Source organism: Haliotis cracherodii, unplaced genomic scaffold, assembly GCF_022045235.1.
Source record: "Haliotis cracherodii isolate W230 unplaced genomic scaffold, xgHalCrac1.p SCAF_21, whole genome shotgun sequence".
Lineage (NCBI taxonomy): Eukaryota > Metazoa > Mollusca > Gastropoda > Lepetellida > Haliotidae > Haliotis > Haliotis cracherodii.
In genome coordinates, this window is record NW_027266277.1 from 8,244,579 (window position 1) to 8,268,151 (window position 23,573).

At 45.7% G+C, this 23,573-nt stretch overlaps 1 protein-coding gene across 5 annotated transcripts in view; it reads left to right on the plus strand.

Annotated features, from left to right (window-relative positions):
- Positions 1–23,573, plus strand: part of LOC139470821 (fibroblast growth factor receptor 3-like) — a 60,414-nt gene that overhangs the window by 27,894 nt on the left and 8,947 nt on the right. For all 5 annotated transcript variants that reach the window (XM_071253118.1, XM_071253122.1, XM_071253119.1 and 2 more), the window contains exons 2-5: positions 4,861–5,035; positions 6,303–6,457; positions 20,857–20,980; positions 21,229–21,395. In XM_071253118.1, coding sequence (XP_071109219.1) covers positions 4,921–5,035; positions 6,303–6,457; positions 20,857–20,980; positions 21,229–21,395 — 561 coding nt within the window. In that variant the 5' untranslated portion in view covers positions 4,861–4,920. The remainder of the gene's footprint in view (positions 1–4,860; positions 5,036–6,302; positions 6,458–20,856; positions 20,981–21,228; positions 21,396–23,573) is intronic.

Genomic DNA, 23,573 nt, shown 5'->3' on the forward strand with positions numbered 1-23,573 from the left:
TACTGTCTTTATCCATGTAACCACTAGCACTTCTATACTGTCTGTATCCATGTAACCACTGGCACTTTTATACTGTCTTTATCATGTAACCACTAGCACTTCTATACTGTCTTTATCATGTAACCGCTAGCACTTCTATACTGTCTATATCATGTAACCGCTAGCACTTCTATACTGTCTTTATCATGTAACCACTTACACTTCCATACTGTCTATATCCATGTAACCGCTAGCACTTCTATACTGTCTTTATCATGGAACCGCTAGCACTTCTATACTCTCTATATCATGTAACCACTAGCACTTCTATACTGTCTTTATCATGGAACCACTAGCACTTCTATACTGTCTTTATCATGTAACCACTAGCACTTCTATACTGTCTATATCATGGAACCGCTAGCACTTCTATACTGTCTGTATCATGTAACCACTAGCACTTCTATACTGTCTATATGCATGTAACCACTAGCACTTCTATACTGTCTTTATCATGTAACTGCTAGCACTTCTATACTGTCTTTAACATGGAACCGCTAGCACTTCTATACTGTCTTTATCATGGAACCACTAGCACTCCTATACTGTCTCTATGCATGTAACCACCAGCAATTATATACTGCCTATATCCACGTAACCACTAGCACTTCTGTACGAAAAGAAACGGACGTTCGTGCCCCTTTCGCAGATTCGATATTGACGTATGAACACGATTGTAGCGACCAGAAGTTTGCCAGCGGATATTTGTAAGCGGGACCTATCTGATGTATTAATATCGTTTTGTTAACATGTACACCTAACAGCATTTCAACTCATTTCTTCTCTGCGCCCCGGTGTTTGTGTAGTGAGTGTGGAATACCCTTGATACCGAAACATAGCAGTAACATGTTACCAGGCCCGATACCTTCCTGATGGTACTGTACATGTGATTCCCCGACATTCCGTAGTCATGAAAGTCGTCCGCTTAGGTGGGTGTGGCTTAATTGTTTTACAATTATTGGGAAATGAATGCAATAACACGTGGCCAATTTAGCCAATCACAATGCTAGAATTACAATGAACGTAACGGATATTGGCTTATGTGGCGTTGTAGAGATTGACCCGAAAGTTAGTAATACTGTTTATCCGTGTAACTCTCCTTTTCAATTAAATTCCGGTCAATGAAGTCTCTTGAAGAGAACCGGGCTTGGAGTTTTAACAAGATTAATCATTGTATGTTCCCCATTCTTATTACTAGCAAACGTAATGTTGACACTACCAGAAACATGGATACATTGAGATCACTGACTGTGTTGTCTGCTGGCCATCAGCACGTATGTGATACAAGTGATATCAAAGGAGGAATCTGATTGGAAGGCTGAAGCACCCTTCCTTTGAGCTAACAAAACATTATCTCCCGAGAGATGAGCACACCGACAGATCATGCATGTAGGCGTCCCGAGATATGAACACACTGACAGATCATGCATGTAGACGTCCCGAGAGATGAACACACCGACAGATCATGCACGTGGGCGTCCCGAGAGATGAACACGCCGACAGATCATGCATGTAGACGTCCCGAGAGATGAACACACTGACAGATCATGCACGTGGGCATCCCGAGAGATGAACACACCGACAGATCATGCATGTAGACGTCCCGAGAGATGAACACACCGACACATCATGCACGTGGGCGTCCCGAGAGATGAACACGCCGACAGATCATGCACGTCGGCGTCCCGAGAGATGAACACACCGACAGATCATGCATGTAGACGTCCCGAGAAATGAACACACCGACACATCATGCACGTGGGCGTCCCGAGAGATGAACACGCCGACAGATCATGCATGTAGGCGTCCCGAGAGATGAGCACACTGACAGATCATATACGTAAACGTCCCGAGAGATGAACACACTGACAGATCATGCATGTAGACGTCCCGAGAGATGAACACACTGACAGATCATGCACGTTGGCGTCACGAGATGAGTGCAACCGACAGATCATGCATGTAGGCGTCCCGAGCGATGAGCACACTGACAGATCATGCATGTAGGCGTCCCGAGCGATGAGCACACTGACAGATCATGCATGTAGGCGTCCCGAGCGATGAGCACACTGACAGATCATGCATGTAGGCGTCCCGAGAGATGAACACACTGACAGATCATGCATGTAGGCGTCCCGAGAGATGAGCACACTGACAGATCATGCATGTAGGCGTCCCGAGAGATGAATACACTGACAGATCATGCACGTAGGCGTCCCGAGAGATGAGCACACGGACAGATCATGCATGTGGGCGTCCCGAGAGATGAGCACACGGACAGATCATACATGTAGGCGTCCCGAGAGATGAGCACACTGACAGATCATGCATGTGGGCGTCCCGAGAGATGAGCACACTGACAGATCATACATGTAGGCGTCCCGAGAGATGAGCACACTGACAGATCATGCATGTGGGCGTCCCGAGAGATAAACACACCGACAGATCATGCATGTAGGCGTCCTGACAGATGAACTCGCCGACACATCATGCACGTGGGCGTCCCGGGAACACACCGACAGATCATGAACGTTGGCGTTCCGAGAGATAAACACACCGACAGATAATGCACGTAGGTGACCCGGGAGATAAACACACCGACGTATCATGCATGTAGGCGTCCCGAGAGATGAACACACTGACAGATCATGCACGTTTGCGTTCCGACAGAAACGAGTAGGTATCACAAGATGTACATCTGGTAGATCATTTATTCATGTAGGCTTGAATAGATCAATATTTAAATAGCCTCTACATATAAGGTGGGTTGCTTAATGTCACGAATGTGGTCGCCGCCCCCGCTATTGTTTTTCTCAACTTCATACCTGATATACAGCCCACTGTGTACCCAAGGTAATGTTATAACATTTGATCCGGTGATCTTGAAGGTCATGGTAAATTAATATGAACTGGGCGTCAAAAAACTTAAGCATGAGAAAACTTAACTAAAGTAATTCTATATGGGATTTGTAGAAACTTAGAATAACATAGCGTCTCACTCCTGAGGCGGGGTCTCGATCGTCTCATCGTTTGAGTGACCTCGGTGTAAGGCCAAGGTCGCTAGTGGTAAAATTATTAACCAGGGTTAAAACTTAAGATTAATTCGTGATAAATCTAAGCATTTTCCAATTACTTTTGATTGACTCTCAATAATTAACTCGACGCCTATCATACCTCACGATTACTTCAAAGTCCGCTTCATTCACTCATAAAATGACTTGTAAATAGTTTCATTCAGGATGTATTGTTAGTATGGTGTGGGATTTCTTAATTGACTTTGAAGATCATAACTTTGTTACTGAAGTAGCTAGAAGCATGGGACGTTTTATTTCAAAGTTGTACTGCATGTGTTACTGATGGGAAAGTTTTGTAACATCTAGGAAATGGTGGGGTTGTGGCTGTTCTTTACAACATACAATGCAAACCGTTCTTGTAGTTGATATACATGACAACCATAAAATAAATGTGATAGCAGCAAAAGCCTAAAACTGGAAAATCTAGCATTGACAGGAAAGTCATTGACGTCTACAGCATCTGATCGACATGCATTCGTGATAGATAGAGACTTTGAGGGGAAGATCCACTATGTATACATACGAAGAGCAAATGTGTCGCATATCATCGTGTAGGGTAAAAGTAATATCACCAACTAAAAAAACAATTGTGTTTGGCGAGTATATGTTTGTGTTTGTGAGTTTCTGTGTTTGGCACAGTGAACATAAAATCACCTCGATGGATGAGAAATAAGACTTGAATGTGCAATCGCGTTTGAAGTTAGGTTATTTGTGTCTTTTCTAAATAGCTATACGTCGGAATACGGCCGTTTACGATTAATAGGATGGCTGAATTCTTTCACCCCTTTCCAAACAGCAACCCTCTTCACGTGTTTTACCTCTTTTGCTTTCCGATTAAACATTAATGATGCTCTTGAATAGGAGACCAAATTTACATGAAGGTTTTTATGGGAATTCCAGTTGCAAAGTAATAGAGTACTTATTTATATCAAATTGAAAGGAACGTTCCTTTCGAAATAGGTTGCGATTTCTCATGTTTTCTAAGTTTGCGAATGAGATTTCTGTGAAGATATTATGACCCGCACGCTGGCCGGAAATACACATTCAGATCGATCATTATCAGAAACACTTTTCCAGTATTTACTCGTCTTTGGTCGGGGTGGTGTTTGGGGATGGGTGGGGGTGGTATGTCCATGTCGGTCTGTCCGTTTTCCGTTTCTTGAGCTCCTCATCCGCTGAATATTTCTTGTTGAATCATGTGATACACATCGGTCAAGTGGTGAACTTGTGCCTATATTGATGATCAGGGTGGGGTTTTTTTTAATTCATTCTTTGTGTTTTCATGACAAGTTGGAATTTACTGACGATGAGGATAGTGCTCGTTTCCGGAGCAGAACTCCAAAGCCGTTAAATAATTTTAAATGAAACGTGCCATACAGATCAGTCTAGTTGTGTGTGAACTGGTGCCTTTTGGTGATTTAAAAACAACAACACTGAACTGAGCTGAAGGCATTCAATGGGAATGAGCCAAACATTGGGGATAAGCAGCCAAACTCCATTTCCGAATTTTACCAGATCGGGGGATATGTCATCTCCTGATCACACGTATATAATTTTGTAATGATTGTTTCGACTGCACTAATAATGTTACTTGGGAGTAATAGATACATGTTTCGACTTTATTTCCAGAGCATAGTTTCCTGTTTACAAATTTGCATTTATTGGTGAGTTTAATTCTGTACACTGCTACATCGAATGCCAGTGTTCATGTCACAGATATAACATGTGTGTGCTATTGTGTTTTCAGTTGCGCGTTCATCGTGGCGAGCCTAATGTCAAAGGTTAAAGGACGACCCGAAGTGTGAGCATGCGCCTTAGGGTCGCACTGCTGGTGTGCTGCCTGCTGGTGATGCTTGTTGCAAGGGCCGACGGGAAATGTAGGAAAAAAAAGGGAGGGAAGAAATGTGAAAAGGCATCAGTTGGTAAGACAACAGAAATATTTTAATAATATATTAAATCTGTTTGTATGTCCAACAAATTGTTATCAATGTTAGTCAGTACTAACGAAATCACCCAAAGTGGATACCGGTATATTCTTCATAACATACTCCCAAAGAAGGATTTTATCATTTTTTTAAATCAGGTGTAGCATGTATGTACCGTGTGTTATTTCCAATCACGGTGTTTGAAGGAAACACCACACAAAACACAGCAGTTTGAGGATAAATGTCTGGCACTGAGGGGAGACATGCGTCAGCCGCATACACACCCGGAACACGAGGCAGAAGACGCTCTTACTGCTTTATCACCAGAAGTCACACGAAAGAAGAGACTAGGTTTACTTGTCGCCAGTAGACTAATAGGTGACCCTGGCGGTATCGTTGATCGAGATGTCATTGCTAACGAATCGTACTTGTCTAAGTACAACTCCCACGTGGTACGATACTGACGCACATTTGAATGTCATGGGAGTTATCGTATTCAGGAGAACACCAAAGCCTGAAACAGACGGTTAGGTTAGAACCTTTGAAAAAGCATAACAACAGTGAATTCATTTCAACTGAATTAAAGATTTCATGTTTTTATATTTTTTTATCAACGTCTTGTCATACTTACGTAATGAAAAGATCCCCGAAATGATTCGTTTGTTTATTTGTTTGCTGTTTAACTCCTCACATAGCAGACATTCCAGTATTATTAGCAACGATGCATTCCGTCGGGGTACGTTGACACGCAATCCACAAAGTCACCGGGTCTGAACACCCGATCCATTAAGTCTCTGCTTACAACCAGCATAGGTTGCTGGGACCTATTCTAACCCGGAATCCCCACGGGGTTATCAATAACAGCCATCAGCTGAGTATGGCCATATTTTATGTAGAAAATCGTTACACAATCTAGTCAGCTTTGAAAAAATGCATATGTGTACCTGTGACTGTTATTAACAACGTATGGTAAACTCGACAGAAAAAATGTTTTTTATTATCAAAATGTCCGGCTTTGTTTGTATTTTATGCTAAAAATATGTGCATCAAGGAAAACATGAGTGAGCTTTGAACATGATTTCTGTTGCACCACGACACGTTAGCCGGGAGGAAATGGCCTTGACATCCATATTTGTAATTCGTGAAAAAAATGACCTTTAGTGTAAAAACACAGATTAAACTGTTCGTAGTTTACATTTCAATCAAACCAAACGTACATAGGCTATAATGTTCCCTGTTTATTTGCTACATCTTGGCGACCCAGGGCCCCCCCGCTGGCGACGTCGCATGAAGGAGACAGTACTTGTGGAGCGGGAGCTGTCCACGGTGGTGTTAAAGTGTCAGGCCCGAGCTAATCCCAGACCTCGCTACAGGTGGTACAGAAGCGGCAATCTTCTTAATACCAAAAAATCCAAAAAGGTAGGTCACTATATGTATATGTTGTCACTTCAGGCTCCACTGATTTCATCCCAGATGGCTTGCAAGACTAATAAGGGCCGTGTGGATATAACATCCACATCATTTACGATTTACGCGTTGGTAATAGCTCTTTTGTCAACTGGAGTCGGTGTACATGTGGGTTATCGCTCTTCTGCTGCGTACAGATAGTGTACATGTGGTTATCTCCCTTTTAATGCGTACAGATGGTTTACGTGTTGGTTACCTCTCTTCTGCTGCGTACAGATAGTGTACGTGTGGGCTATTTCCCTTCTGCTGCGTACAGATGGTGTACATGTTGGTTACCTCTCTTCTGCTGCGTACAGATAGTGTACGTGTGGGCTAGCTCTCTTCTGCCGCGTACAGATGGTGTACATGTGGGCTATCTCTCTTCTGGTGCGTACAGATAGTGTACGTGTGGGCTATTTCCCTTCTGCTGCGTTCAGATGTTGTACGTGTTGGTTACCTCTCTTCTGCTGCGTACAGATAGTGTACGTGTGGGCTATTTCCCTTCTGCTGCGTACAGATGGTGTACGTGTTGGTTACCTCTCTTCTGCTGCGTACAGATGGTGTACGTGTTGGTTACTTCTCTTTTGCTGCGTACAGATGATGTACGTGTGGGCTAGCTCCCTTCTGCTGCGTACAGATGGTGTACATGTGGGCTAGCTCTCTTCTGCTGCGTACAGATGGTGTACGTGATGGTTACCTCTCTTCTGCTGCGTACAGATGGTCTACGTGTGGGCTAGTTCCCTTCTGCTGCGTAGAGATGGTTTACGTGTTGGTTACCTCTCTTCTGCTGCGTACCGATGTTGTACGTGTTGGTTACCTCTCTTCTGCTGCGTACAGATGGTGTACGTGTTGGTTACCTCTCTTCTGCTGCGTACATATAGTGTACGTGTGGGCTATTTCCCTTCTGCTGCGTACAGATGGTGTACATGTTGGTTACCTCTCTTCTGCTGCGTACAGATGTTGTACGTGTGGGCTAGCTCCCTTCTGCTGCGTACAGATGGTGTACATGTGGGCTAGCTCTCTTCTGCTGCGTACAGATGGTGTACGTGTTGGTTACCTCTCTTCTGCTGCGTACAGATAGTGTACGTGTGGGCTATTTCCCTTCTGCTGCGTACAGATGGTGTACATGTTGGTTACCTCTCTTCTGCTGCGTACAGATAGTGTACGTGTGGGCTAGCTCTCTTCTGCCGCGTACAGATGGTGTACATGTGGGCTATCTCTCTTCTGGTGCGTACAGATAGTGTACGTGTGGGCTATTTCCCTTCTGCTGCGTTCAGATGTTGTACGTGTTGGTTACCTCTCTTCTGCTGCGTACAGATAGTGTACGTGTGGGCTATTTCCCTTCTGCTGCGTACAGATGGTGTACGTGTTGGTTACCTCTCTTCTGCTGCGTACAGATGGTGTACGTGTTGGTTACTTCTCTTTTGCTGCGTACAGATGATGTACGTGTGGGCTAGCTCCCTTCTGCTGCGTACAGATGGTGTACATGTGGGCTAGCTCTCTTCTGCTGCGTACAGATGGTGTACGTGATGGTTACCTCTCTTCTGCTGCGTACAGATGGTCTACGTGTGGGCTAGTTCCCTTCTGCTGCGTAGAGATGGTTTACGTGTTGGTTACCTCTCTTCTGCTGCGTACCGATGTTGTACGTGTTGGTTACCTCTCTTCTGCTGCGTACAGATGGTGTACGTGTTGGTTACCTCTCTTCTGCTGCGTACATATAGTGTACGTGTGGGCTATTTCCCTTCTGCTGCGTACAGATGGTGTACATGTTGGTTACCTCTCTTCTGCTGCGTACAGATGTTGTACGTGTGGGCTAGCTCCCTTCTGCTGCGTACAGATGGTGTACATGTGGGCTAGCTCTCTTCTGCTGCGTACAGATGGTGTACGTGTTGGTTACCTCTCTTCTGCTGCGTACAGATAGTGTACGTGTGGGCTATTTCCCTTCTGCTGCGTACAGATGGTGTACATGTTGGTTACCTCTCTTCTGCTGCGTACAGATAGTGTACGTGTGGGCTAGCTCTCTTCTGCCGCGTACAGATGGTGTACATGTGGGCTATCTCTCTTCTGGTGCGTACAGATAGTGTACGTGTGGGCTATTTCCCTTCTGCTGCGTTCAGATGTTGTACGTGTTGGTTACCTCTCTTCTGCTGCGTACAGATAGTGTACGTGTGGGCTATTTCCCTTCTGCTGCGTACAGATGGTGTACGTGTTGGTTACCTCTCTTCTGCTGCGTACAGATGGTGTACGTGTTGGTTACTTCTCTTTTGCTGCGTACAGATGATGTACGTGTGGGCTAGCTCCCTTCTGCTGCGTACAGATGGTGTACATGTGGGCTAGCTCTCTTCTGCTGCGTACAGATGGTGTACGTGATGGTTACCTCTCTTCTGCTGCGTACAGATGGTCTACGTGTGGGCTAGTTCCCTTCTGCTGCGTAGAGATGGTTTACGTGTTGGTTACCTCTCTTCTGCTGCGTACCGATGTTGTACGTGTTGGTTACCTCTCTTCTGCTGCGTACAGATGGTGTACGTGTTGGTTACCTCTCTTCTGCTGCGTACATATAGTGTACGTGTGGGCTATTTCCCTTCTGCTGCGTACAGATGGTGTACATGTTGGTTACCTCTCTTCTGCTGCGTACAGATGTTGTACGTGTGGGCTAGCTCCCTTCTGCTGCGTACAGATGGTGTACATGTGGGCTAGCTCTCTTCTGCTGCGTACAGATGGTGTACGTGTTGGTTACCTCTCTTCTGCTGCGTACAGATAGTGTACGTGTGGGCTATTTCCCTTCTGCTGCGTACAGATGGTGTACATGTTGGTTACCTCTCTTCTGCTGCGTACAGATAGTGTACGTGTAGGCTAGCTCTCTTCTGCCGCGTACAGATGGTGTACATGTGGGCTATCTCTCTTCTGGTGCGTACAGATAGTGTACGTGTGGGCTATTTCCCTTCTGCTGCGTTCAGATGTTGTACGTGTTGGTTACCTCTCTTCTGCTGCGTACAGATAGTGTACGTGTGGGCTATTTCCCTTCTGCTGCGTACAGATGGTGTACGTGTTGGTTACCTCTCTTCTGCTGCGTACAGATGGTGTACGTGTTGGTTACTTCTCTTTTGCTGCGTACAGATGATGTACGTGTGGGCTAGCTCCCTTCTGCTGCGTACAGATGGTGTACATGTGGGCTAGCTCTCTTCTGCTGCGTACAGATGGTGTACGTGATGGTTACCTCTCTTCTGCTGCGTACAGATGGTCTACGTGTGGGCTAGTTCCCTTCTGCTGCGTAGAGATGGTTTACGTGTTGGTTACCTCTCTTCTGCTGCGTACCGATGTTGTACGTGTTGGTTACCTCTCTTCTGCTGCGTACAGATGGTGTACGTGTTGGTTACCTCTCTTCTGCTGCGTACATATAGTGTACGTGTGGGCTATTTCCCTTCTGCTGCGTACAGATGGTGTACATGTTGGTTACCTCTCTTCTGCTGCGTACAGATGTTGTACGTGTGGGCTAGCTCCCTTCTGCTGCGTACAGATGGTGTACATGTGGGCTAGCTCTCTTCTGCTGCGTACAGATGGTGTACGTGTTGGTTACCTCTCTTCTGCTGCGTACAGATAGTGTACGTGTGGGCTATTTCCCTTCTGCTGCGTACAGATGGTGTACATGTTGGTTACCTCTCTTCTGCTGCGTACAGATAGTGTACGTGTGGGCTAGCTCTCTTCTGCCGCGTACAGATGGTGTACATGTGGGCTATCTCTCTTCTGGTGCGTACAGATAGTGTACGTGTGGGCTATTTCCCTTCTGCTGCGTTCAGATGTTGTACGTGTTGGTTACCTCTCTTCTGCTGCGTACAGATAGTGTACGTGTGGGCTATTTCCCTTCTGCTGCGTACAGATGGTGTACGTGTTGGTTACCTCTCTTCTGCTGCGTACAGATGGTGTACGTGTTGGTTACTTCTCTTTTGCTGCGTACAGATGATGTACGTGTGGGCTAGCTCCCTTCTGCTGCGTACAGATGGTGTACATGTGGGCTAGCTCTCTTCTGCTGCGTACAGATGGTGTACGTGATGGTTACCTCTCTTCTGCTGCGTACAGATGGTCTACGTGTGGGCTAGTTCCCTTCTGCTGCGTAGAGATGGTTTACGTGTTGGTTACCTCTCTTCTGCTGCGTACCGATGTTGTACGTGTTGGTTACCTCTCTTCTGCTGCGTACAGATGGTGTACGTGTTGGTTACCTCTCTTCTGCTGCGTACATATAGTGTACGTGTGGGCTATTTCCCTTCTGCTGCGTACAGATGGTGTACATGTTGGTTACCTCTCTTCTGCTGCGTACAGATGTTGTACGTGTGGGCTAGCTCCCTTCTGCTGCGTACAGATGGTGTACATGTGGGCTAGCTCTCTTCTGCTGCGTACAGATGGTGTACGTGTTGGTTACCTCTCTTCTGCTGCGTACAGATGGTGTACGTGTTGGTTACCTCTCTTCTGCTGCGTACATATAGTGTACGTGTGGGCTATTTCCCTTCTGCTGCGTACAGATGGTTTACGTGTTGGTTACCTCTCTTCTGCTGCGTACAGATAGTGTACGTGTGAGCTAGCTCCCTTCTGCTGCGTACAGACGGTGTACATGTGGGCTATTTCCCTTCTGCTGCGTACAGATGGTGTACGTGTTCGCTATCTCTCTTCTGCTGCGTACAGATGGTGTACGTGTGGGTTTCCTCTCTTCTGCTGCGTACAAATGATGTACGTGTTGGTTACCTCTCTTCTGGTGCGTACAGATAGTGTACGTGTAGGCTAGCTCCCTTCTGCTGCGTACTGATAGTGTACGTGTGCGCTAGCTCTCTTCTGCTGCGTACAGATGATGTACGTGTTGGTTACCTCTCTTCCGCTGCGTACAGATAGTGTACGTGTGGGCTAGTTCCCTTCTGCTGCGTACAGATGGTGTACGTGTTGGTTGCCTCTCTTCTGCTGCGTACAGATAGTGTACGTATTGGCTAGCTCCCTTCTGCTGCGTACAGATGGTGTACGTGAGGGCTAGCTCTCTTCTGCTGCGTACAGATAGTGTACGTGTGGGCTAGCTCCCTTCTGCTGCGTACAGATGGTGTACGTGTTGGTTACCTCTCTTCTGCTGCGTACAGATAGTGTACATGTGGGTTGTCTCCCTTCTGCCAAATCGAGACGGTGTACATGTGGGTTATCCCCCTTCTGCCAAATAGTGACGGTGTATATGTGGGTTGTCTCCCTTCTGCCAAATAGAGACGGTGTACATGTGGGTTATCCCCCTACTGCCAAGTAGAGACGGTGTACATGTGGGTCATCTCCCTTCTGCCTAGTAGAGGCGGTGTACATGTGGGTCATCTCCCTTCTGCCTAGTAGAGACGGTGTACATGTGGGTCATCTCCCTTCTGCCTAGTAGAGGCGGTGTACATGTGGGTCATCTCCCTTCTGCCTAGTAGAGGCGGTGTACATGTGGGTCATCTCCCTTCTGCCTAGTAGAGGCGGTGTACATGTGGGTCATCTCCCTTCTGCCAAATTCGAGACGATGTACATGTGGGTTATCTCCCTCCTACCAAATAGAGACGGTGTACATCTGGGTCATCTCCCTTCTGCCAAATAGAGACGACGGTGAACATGTGTGTTATGGCCCTTCTGCCAAGTTGAGACGGTGAACATGTGGGTTATGGCCCTTCTGCTAAATAGAGACGGTGTACATGTGGGTTGTCTCCCTTCTCCCTAGTAGAGACGGTGGACATGTGTGTTATGGCCCTTCTGCCAAGTAGAGACGGTGAACATGTGGGTTATGGCCCTACTGCCAAGTAGAGACGGTGTACATGGAGGGTGTCTTCCTTCTGCGAAATAGATGCGGTGTACATGTGGTTTGTCTCCCTTTTGCCAAATAGAGACGGTGTACATCTGGGTCATCTCCCTTCAGCCAAGTAGAGACGGTGAACATTTGGGTTATCTTCCTTCTGCCAAGTAGTGACGGTGAACATGTCGGTTGTCTCCCTTCTGCCAAATAGAGACGGTGTACATGTGGGTTATCTTCCTTCTGCCAAAATCGAGACGGTGTACATGTGGGTTGTCTCCTTCCTGCCAAATAGAGACGGTGTACATCTGGGTCATCTCCCTTCTGCCAAATAGAGACGACGGTGAACATGTGTGTTATGGCCCTTCAGCCAAGTAGAGACGGTGAACATGTGGGTTATGGCCCTTCTGCTAAATAGAGACGGTGAACATGTGGGTTATCTCCCTTCTGCCAAATAGAGACGGTGTAGATCTGGGTCATCTCCTTTCTACCAAGTAGAGACGGTGGACCTGTGGGTTATCTCCCTTCTGCCAAATAAAGACGGTGAACATGTTGGTTATCTCCCTTCTGTCTAGTAGAGACGGTGAACATGTGTGTTATCTCCCTTCTGCCAAGTAGAGACGATGTACATGTGGGTTATCTGCCTTCTGCCAAATAGAGACGGTGTACATGTGGGTTATCTCCCTTCTGCCTAGTAGAGACGGTGAACATGTGGGTTATCTCCCATCTGCCAAAATCGAGACGATGTACATGTGGGTTATATCCCTCCTGCCAAATAGAGACGGTGTACATCTGGGTCATCTCCCTTCTGCCAAATAGAGACGACGGTGAACATGTTGTTATGGCCCTTCTGCCAAGTTGAGACGGTGAACATGTGGGTTATGGCCCTTCTGCCAAATAGAGACGGTGTACATGTGAGTGATCTCCCTCCTGCCAAATAGAGACGGTGTACATCTGGGTCATCTCCCTTCTGCCAAATAAAGACGGTGAACATGTGTGTTATGGCCCTTCTGCCAAGTAGAGACGGTGAACATGTGGGTTATGGCCCTTCTGCTAAATAGAGACGGTGTACATGTGGGTTATCTCCCTTCTGCCAAATAAAGAAGGTGTACATCTGGGTCATCCCCCTTCGGCCAAGTACAGACGGTGAACATGTGGGTTATGGCCCTTCTGCCAAATAGAGACGGTGAACATATGGGTTATGGCCCTTCTGCCAAGTAGAGATGGTATACATGTGGGTTATCTCCCTTCTGCCAAATAGAGACGGTGAACATGTGGGTTATCTTCCATCTGCCAAGTAGATACGATGTACATGTGGGTTATCCCCCTTCTGCCGAGTAGATACGATGTACATGTGGGTTATCCCCCTTCTGCCAAGTAGATACGATGTACATGTGGGTTTTTTCCCTCCTGCCAAATAGAGACGGTGTACATATGGGTTATCTCCTTTCTGCTGAGCACATATGGTGTACATGTGGGTTATATCCCTTCTGCCAAGTAGATACGCTGTACATCTGGGTTGTGTCTCTTCTGCTGCGTACAGTTGGTGTGTATGTTGGTCATCTCCCTCCTTCTGCGAACAGATGGTGAACATGTGGGTCATCTCCATTCTACCAAGTAGAGACGGTGTACCTTTGGGTTATCTCCCTTCTGCCAAGTACAGGCGTAGTACGTGTGGGCTATCTCCCTTCTGCTACGTACAGATGGTGTACATGTGTGTTATGGCCCTTCTGCCAAGTACAGGCGTAGTACATGTGGGCTATCTCCCTTCTGCTACGTACAGATGGTGTACATGTGTGTTATGGCCCTTCTGCCAAGTACAAGCGTAGTACATGTGGGTTAGCTCCCTTCTGCTATGTACCGAAGGTGTACATGTGGGTCATCCCCCTTCTACCAAGTAGAGACTGTGAACATGTGGGTTATCTCCCTCCTGCCAAATAAAGACGGTGAACATGTTGGTTATCTCCCTTCTGTCTAGTAGAGACGGTGAACATGTGTGTTATCTCCCTTCTGCCAAGTAGAGACGGTGTACATGTGGGTTATCTGCCTTCTGCCAAACAGAGACGGTGTACATGTGGGTTATCTCCCTTCTGCCTAGTAGAGACGGTTGACATGTGGGTTATCCCCCTTCTGCCAAGTAGAGGCCGTATACATGTGGGTTGTCTCCCATCTGCCAAGTAGAGGCGGTGTACATGTGGGTCATCTCCCATCTGCCAAAATCGAGACGATGTACATATGGGTTATATCCCTCCTGCCAAATAGAGACGGTGTACATCTGGGTCATCTCCCTTCTGCCAAATAGAGACGACGGTGAACATGTTGTTATAGCCCTTCTGCCAAGTTGAGACGGTGAACATGTGGGTTATGGCCCTTCTACCAAATAGAGACGGTGTATATGTGAGTGATCTCCCTCCTGCCAAATAGAGACGGTGTACATCTGGGTCATCTCCCTTCTGCCAAATAAAGATGGTGAACATGTGTGTTATGGCCCTTCTGCCAAGTAGAGACGGTGAACATGTGGGTTATGGCCCTTCTGCTAAATAGAGACAGTGTACATGTGGGTTATCTCCCTTCTGCCAAATAAAGAAGGTGTACATCTGGGTCATCCCCCTTCTGCCAAGTACAGACGGTGAACATGTGGGTTATGGCCCTTCTGCCAAATAGAGACGGTGAACATATGGGTTATGGCCCTTCTGCCAAGTAGAGATGGTATACATGTGGGTTATCTCCATTCTGCCAAATAGAGACGGTGAACATGTGGGTTATCTTCCATCTGCCAAGTAGATACGATGTACATGTGGGTTATCCCCCTTCTGCCGAGTAGATACGATGTACATGTGGGTTATGGCCCTTCTGCCAAGTAGAGACGGTGAACATGTCGGTTGTCTCCTTTCTGCCAAATAGAGACGGTGTACATGTGTGTTATCTTCCTTCTGCCAAAATGGAGACGGTGTACATGTGGGTTGTCTCCTTCCTGCCAAATAGAGACGGTGAACATATGGGTTATGGCCTTTCTGCCAAGTAGAGATGGTATACATGTGGGTTATCTCCCTTCTGCCAAATAGAGACGGTGAACATGTGGGTTATCTTCCATCTGCCAAGTAGATACGAAGTACATGTGGGTTATCCCCCTTCTGCCGAGTAGATACGATGTACATGTGGGTTATCCCCCTTCTGCCAAGTAGATACGATGTACATGTGGGTTTTTTCCCTCCTGCCAAATAGAGACGGTGTACATATGGGTTATCTCCTTTCTGCTGAGCACATATGGTGTACATGTGGGTTTTATCCCTTCTGCCAAGTAGATACGCTGTACATCTGGGTTGTGTCTCTTCTGCTGCGTACAGTTGGTGTGTATGTTGGTCATCTCCCTCCTTCTGCGAACAGATGGTGAACATGTGGGTCATCTCCATTCTACCAAGTAGAGACGGTGTACCTTTGGGTTATCTCCCTTCTGCCAAGTACAGGCGTAGTACATGTGGGTTATCTCCCTTCTGCTACGTACAGATGGTGTACATGTGTGTTATGGCCCTTCTGCCAAGTACAAGCGTAGTACATGTGGGTTAGCTCCCTTCTGCTATGTACCGAAGGTGTACATGTGGGTCATCCCCCTTCTACCAAGTAGAGACTGTGAACATGTGGGTTATCTCCCTCCTGCCAAATAAAGACGGTGAACATGTTGGTTATCTCCCTTCTGTCTAGTAGAGACGGTGAACATGTGTGTTATCTCCCTTCTGCCAAGTAGAGACGGTGTACATGTGGGTTATCTGCCTTCTGCCAAATAGAGACGGTGTACATGTGGGTTATCTCCCTTCTGCCTAGTAGAGACGGTGAACATGTGGGTTATCCCCCTTCTGCCAAGTAGAGGCCGTATACATGTGGGTTGTCTCCCATCTGCCAAGTAGAGGCGGTGTACATGTGGGTCATCTCCCATCTGCCAAAATCGAGACGATGTACATATGGGTTATATCCCTCCTGCCAAATAGAGACGGTGTACATCTGGGTCATCTCCCTTCTGCCAAATAGAGACGACGGTGAACATGTTGTTATGGCCCTTCTGCCAAGTTGAGACGGTGAACATGTGGGTTATGGCCCTTCTACCAAATAGAGACGGTGTATATGTGAGTGATCTCCCTCCTGCCAAATAGAGACGGTGTACATCTGGGTCATCTCCCTTCTGCCAAATAAAGATGGTGAACATGTGTGTTATGGCCCTTCTGCCAAGTAGAGACGGTGAACATGTGGGTTATGGCCCTTCTGCTAAATAGAGACGGTGTACATGTGGGTTATCTCCCTTCTGCCAAATAAAGAAGGTGTACATCTGGGTCATCCCCCTTCTGCCAAGTACAGACGGTGAACATGTGGGTTATGGCCCTTCTGCCAAATAGAGACGGTGAACATATGGGTTATGGCCCTTCTGCCAAGTAGAGATGGTATACATGTGGGTTATCTCCCTTCTGCCAAATAGAGACGGTGAACATGTGGGTTATCTTCCATCTGCCAAGTAGATACGATGTACATGTGGGTTATCCCCCTTCTGCCGAGTAGATACGATGTACATGTGGGTTATGGCCCTTCTGCCAAGTAGAGACGGTGAACATGTCGGTTGTCTCCTTTCTGCCAAATAGAGACGGTGTACATGTGTGTTATCTTCCTTCTGCCAAAATGGAGACGGTGTACATGTGGGTTGTCTCCTTCCTGCCAAATAGAGACGGTGAACATATGGGTTATGGCCTTTCTGCCAAGTAGAGATGGTATACATGTGGGTTATCTCCCTTCTGCCAAATAGAGACGGTGAACATGTGGGTTATCTTCCATCTGCCAAGTAGATACGAAGTACATGTGGGTTATCCCCCTTCTGCCGAGTAGATACGATGTACATGTGGGTTATCCCCCTTCTGCCAAGTAGATACGATGTACATGTGGGTTATCCCCCTTCTGCCAAGTAGAGACGGTGAACATGTGGGTTATCTTCCATCTGCCAAGTAGATACGAAGTACATGTGGGTTATCCCCCTTCTGCCGAGTAGATACGATGTACATGTGGGTTATCCCCCTTCTGCCAAGTAGATACGATGTACATGTGGGTTTTTTCCCTCCTGCCAAATAGAGACGGTGTACATATGGGTTATCTCCTTTCTGCTGAGCACATATGGTGTACATGTGGGTTATATCCCTTCTGCCAAGTAGATACGCTGTACATCTGGGTTGTGTCTCTTCTGCTGCGTACAGTTGGTGTGTATGTTGGTCATCTCCCTCCTTCTGCGAACAGATGGTGAACATGTGGGTCATCTCCATTCTACCAAGTAGAGACGGTGTACCTTTGGGTTATCTCCCTTCTGCCAAGTACAGGCGTAGTACATGTGGGCTATCTCCCTTCTGCTACGTACAGATGGTGTACATGTGTGTTATGGCCCTTCTGCCAAGTACAGGCGTAGTACATGTGGGCTATCTCCCTTCTGCTACGTACAGATGGTGTACATGTGTGTTATGGCCCTTCTGCCAAGTACAAGCGTAGTACATGTGGGTTAGCTCCCTTCTGCTATGTACCGAAGGTGTACATGTGGGTCATCCCCCTTCTACCAAGTAGAGACTGTGAACATGTGGGTTATCTCCCTCCTGCCAAATAAAGACGGTGAACATGTTGGTTATCTCCCTTCTGTCTAGTAGAGACGGTGAACATGTGTGTTATCTCCCTTCTGCCAAGTAGAGACGGTGTACATGTGGGTTATCTGCCTTCTGCCAAATAGAGACGGTGTACATGTGGGTTATCTCCCTTCTGCCTAGTAGAGACGGTGAACATGTGGGTTATCCCCCTTCTGCCAAGTAGAGGCCGTATACATGTGGGTTGTCTCCCATCTGCCAAGTAGAGGCGGTGTACATGTGGGTCATCTCCCATCTGCCAAAATCGAGACGATGTACATATGGGTTATATCCCTCCTGCCAAATAGAGACGGTGTACATCTGGGTCATCTCCCTTCTGCCAAATAGAGACGACGGTGAACATGTTGTTATGGCCCTTCTGCCAAGTTGAGACGGTGAACATGTGGGTTATGGCCCTTCTGCCAAATAGAGACGGTGTACATGTGAGTGATCTCCCTCCTGCCAAATAGAGACGGTGTACATCTGGGTCATCTCCCTTCTGCCAAATAAAGACGGTGAACATGTGTGTTATGGCCCTTCTGCCAAGTAGAGACGGTGAACATGTGGGTTATGGCCCTTCTGCTAAATAGAGACGGTGTACATGTGGGTTATCTCCCTTCTGCCAAATAAAGAAGGTGTACATCTGGGTCATCCCCCTTCTGCCAAGTACAGACGGTGAACATGTGGGTTATGGCCCTTCTGCCAAATAGAGACGGTGAACATATGGGTTATGGCCCTTCTGCCAAGTAGAGATGGTATACATGTGGGTTATCTCCCTTCTGCCAAATAGAGACGGTGAACATGTGGGTTATCTTCCATCTGCCAAGTAGATACGATGTACATGTGGGTTATCCCCCTTCTGCCGAGTAGATACGATATACATGTGGGTTATCCCCCTTCTGCCAAGTAGATACGATGTACATGTGGGTTTTTTCCCTCCTGCCAAATAGAGACGGTGTACATATGGGTTATCTCCTTTCTGCTGAGCACATATGGTGTACATGTGGGTTATATCCCTTCTGCCAAGTAGATACGCTGTACATCTGGGTTGTGTCTCTTCTGCTGCGTACAGTTGGTGTGTATGTTGGTCATCTCCCTCCTTCTGCGAACAGATGGTGAACATGTGGGTCATCTCCATTCTACCAAGTAGAGACGGTGTACCTTTGGGTTATCTCCCTTCTGCCAAGTACAGGCGTAGTACATGTGGGTTATCTCCCTTCTGCTACGTACAGATGGTGTACATGTGTGTTATGGCCCTTCTGCCAAGTACAGGCGTAGTACATGTGGGTTATCTCCCTTCTGCTATGTACCGAAGGTGTACATGTGGGTCATCCCCCTTCTACCAAGTAGAGACTGTGAACATGTGGGTTATCTCCCTCCTGCCAAATAGAGACGGTGTACATGTGGGTCATCTCCCTTCTGCCAAATAAAGACGGTGAACATGTTGGTTATCTCCCTTCTGTCTAGTAGAGACGGTGAACATGTGGGTTATCTCCCTTCTGCCAAGTAGAGACGGTATACATGTGGGTCATCTCCCTTCTGCCAAGTAGAGACGGTGAACATGTGTGTTATGGCCCTTCTGCCAAGTAGAGATGGTGAACATGTGGGTTTTCCCCCTTCTGCTACGTACAGACGGTGTACATGTGGGTCATCCCCCTTCTGCCAAGTACAGACGGTGAACATGTGGGTCATTCCCCTTCTGCCACGTACAGATGGTGTACATGTGGGTCATTCCCCTTCTGCCAAGTACAGATGGTGTACATATGGGTCATTCCCCTTCTGCCAAGTACAGATGGTGTACATATGGGTCATTCCCCTTCTGCCAAGTACAGATGGTGTACATGAGTGTTATCCCCCTTCTGCCAAGTACAGATGGTGTACATGTGGGTCATCCCCCTTCTGCCACGTAAAGATGGTGTACATGTGGGTCATTCCCCTTCTGCCAAGTACAGACAGTGTACACGTGGGTCATCCCCCTTCTACCAAGTACAGACGGTGAACATGTGGGTTATCCCCCTTCTGCCAAGTACAGATGGTGAACATGTGGGTTATCCCCCTTCTGCCAAGTACAGATGGTGTACATGTGGGTCATTCCCCTTCTGCCACGTACAGATGGTGTACATGTGGGTCACCCCCTTCTGCTACGTACAGATTGTGTACATGTGGGTCATTCCCCTTCTGCCAAGTACAGACGGTGTACATGTGGGTTATCCCCCTTCTGCCAAGTACAGACGGTGTACATGTGGGTTATCCCCCTTCTGCCAAGTACAGACGGTGTACATATGGGTTATCCCCCTTCTGCCAAGTACAGACGGTGTACATGTGGGTTATCCCCCTTCTGCCAAGTACAGACGGTGTACATGTGGGTCAACCCCCTTCTGCCAAGTAGAGACGGTGTGTATGTGGGTCATCTCCCATCTGCCAAAATCGAGACAATGTACATGTGGGATATCTCCCTCCTGCCAAATAGATGAGGTGTACATGTGGGTCATGCCCCTTCTGCCAAGTACAGACGGTGTACATGTGGGTTTTCGCTCTGCTGCTGCGTACAGATAGTGTTCATTAGGTTTATCTCCCTTCTTCTGCATACAGACGGTGTACATGTGTGTTATCGCCCTTTTGCTGCGTACAGATTGTGTGGGTTTTCGCCCTTCTGCTGCATACAGATTGTGTGGGTTTTCGCGCTTCTGCTGCGTACAGATTGTGTGGGTTTTCGCGCTTCAGCTGCGTACAGATTGTGTGGGTTTTCGCGCTTCAGCTGCGTACAGATCGGTTATCGCCATTCTGTATGTCGCTATGAAACTCCTCAAAAACATACATACATACATACATACATACATACATACATACATACATACATACATACATACATACATACATACATACAAAATTCGTAATTCGTAAACTGTATTTGTCATTAAGCCCTTACACTGCGTGTGTTACAGTTCCGGCGCAGGTCGTACCGTCTGACCATCAACTCGCTTCAGATGGCGGACTCCGGACAATACACATGCACCGTCTACAACACACTCGGATCTCTCAACAGGACGTTCACGCTGAGGGTATTAGGTGAACACTTATTGTTAATCATTACCAAGAGATCCATCACAAGGTATCTCTTCCAATTTAGTTTGTAGGACTGTTGGTGGGTACTGGGCAAACCCTTTAACTCTTTCTCATCTATTACAACTTTATTTGATTAAGAACATCATCTCTGCAATAGTTCTGCATTTGGATTCCTTGTGCCATATCGCTCCCTTACCTGTTTAACATATATACAATGTAACCTGAATACGTGGGATGGTTGTGTGTTGCAGGATCTACTCACGATATGTCCGAGATCACAGTCAAGGAAAGACCGAGAAACCAGACCGCTAAGATAGGAGACACCGTGGTGTTCGGCTGCAGCACCGACAGCTTCCCCAGGCCAACTATTGAGTGGTCGCGGAAGAAGGGGAACAGTCCACGTGTGGACATCCTGCAGGTACGCTTCACTATGCAGACAATACGCTACAGGGTCGATATAGAAACAAACAACAGTGGTGGTTTATACACAAGCAACAGTGACCATTTATGAACAAACAACAGTGCCGAATTTGTAATGAGCAACAGTGACGATTTATAAACAAGCAACATTGGCGATTTATAAACAAACAACTGTACCGATATATTAATAAGCAACAGTGGCGATATATAAACAAACAACTGTACCGATTTATAAATAAGCAACAGCGACGATATATAAACAAACAACAGTACCGATTTATTAATAAGCAACAGTGGCGATATATAAACAAACAACTGTACCGATTTATTAACAAGCAACAGTGGCGATATATAAACAAACAACAGTACCGATTTATAAATAAGCAACAGTGGCGATATATAAACAAACAACTGTACCGATTTATTAACAAGCAACAGTGGCGATATATAAACAAACAACTGTACCGATTTATAAATAAGCAACAGTGGCGATATATAAACAAACAACTGTACCGATATATTAATAAGCAACAGTGGCGATATATAAACAAACAACTGTACCGATTTATAAATAAGCAACAGCGACGATATATAAACAAACAACAGTACCGATTTATTAACAAGCAACAGTGGTGATATATAAACAAACAACTGTACCGATTTATTAATAAGCAACAGTGGCGATATATAAACAAACAACTGTACCGATTTATAAATAAGCAACAGCGACGATATATAAACAAACAACTGTACCGATTTATTAACAAGCAACAGTGGCGATATATAAACAAACAACTGTACCGATTTATTAACAAGCAACAGTGGCGATATATAAACAAACAACTGTACCGATTTATTAACAAGCAACAGTGGCGATATATAAACAAACAACTGTACCGATTTATTAACAAGCAACAGTGGCGATATATAAACAAACAACTGTACCGATTCATTAACAAGCAACAGTGGCGATATATAAACAAACAACTGTACCGATTTTTAAATAAGCAACAGCGACGATATATAAACAAACAACTGTACCGATTTATTAATAAGCAACAGTGGTGATATATAAACAAACAACTGTACCGATTTATTAACAAGCAACAGTGGCGATATATAAACAAACAACTGTACCGATTTATTAACAAGCAACAGTGGCGATATATAAACAAACAACTGTACCGATTTATTAACAAGCAACAGTGGTGATATATAAACAAACAACTGTACCGATTTATTAACAAGCAACAGTGGCGATATATAAACAAACAACTGTACCGATTTATTAACAAGCAACAGTGGCGATATATAAACAAACAACTGTACCGATTTATTAACAAGCAACAGTGGTGATATATAAACAAACAACTGTACCGATTTATTAACAAGCAACAGTGGCGATATATAAACAAACAACTGTACCGATATATTAATAAGCAACAGTGGCGATATATAAACAAACAACTGTACCGATTTATAAATAAGCAACAGCGACGATATATAAACAAACAACAGTACCGATTTATTAACAAGCAACAGTGGTGATATATAAACAAACAACTGTACCGATTTATTAATAAGCAACAGTGGCGATATATAAACAAACAACTGTACCGATTTATAAATAAGCAACAGCGACGATATATAAACAAACAACTGTACCGATTTATTAACAAGCAACAGTGGCGATATATAAACAAACAACTGTACCGATTTATTAACAAGCAACAGTGGCGATATATAAACAAACAACTGTACCGATTTATTAACAAGCAACAGTGGCGATATATAAACAAACAACTGTACCGATTTATTAACAAGCAACAGTGGCGATATATAAACAAACAACTGTACCGATTCATTAACAAGCAACAGTGGCGATATATAAACAAACAACTGTACCGATTTTTAAATAAGCAACAGCGACGATATATAAACAAACAACTGTACCGATTTATTAATAAGCAACAGTGGCGATATATAAACAAACAACTGTACCGATTTATTAACAAGCAACAGTGGCGATATATAAACAAACAACTGTACCGATTTATTAACAAGCAACAGTGGCGATATATAAACAAACAACTGTACCGATTTATTAACAAGCAACAGTGGTGATATATAAACAAACAACTGTACCGATTTATTAACAAGCAACAGTGGCGATATA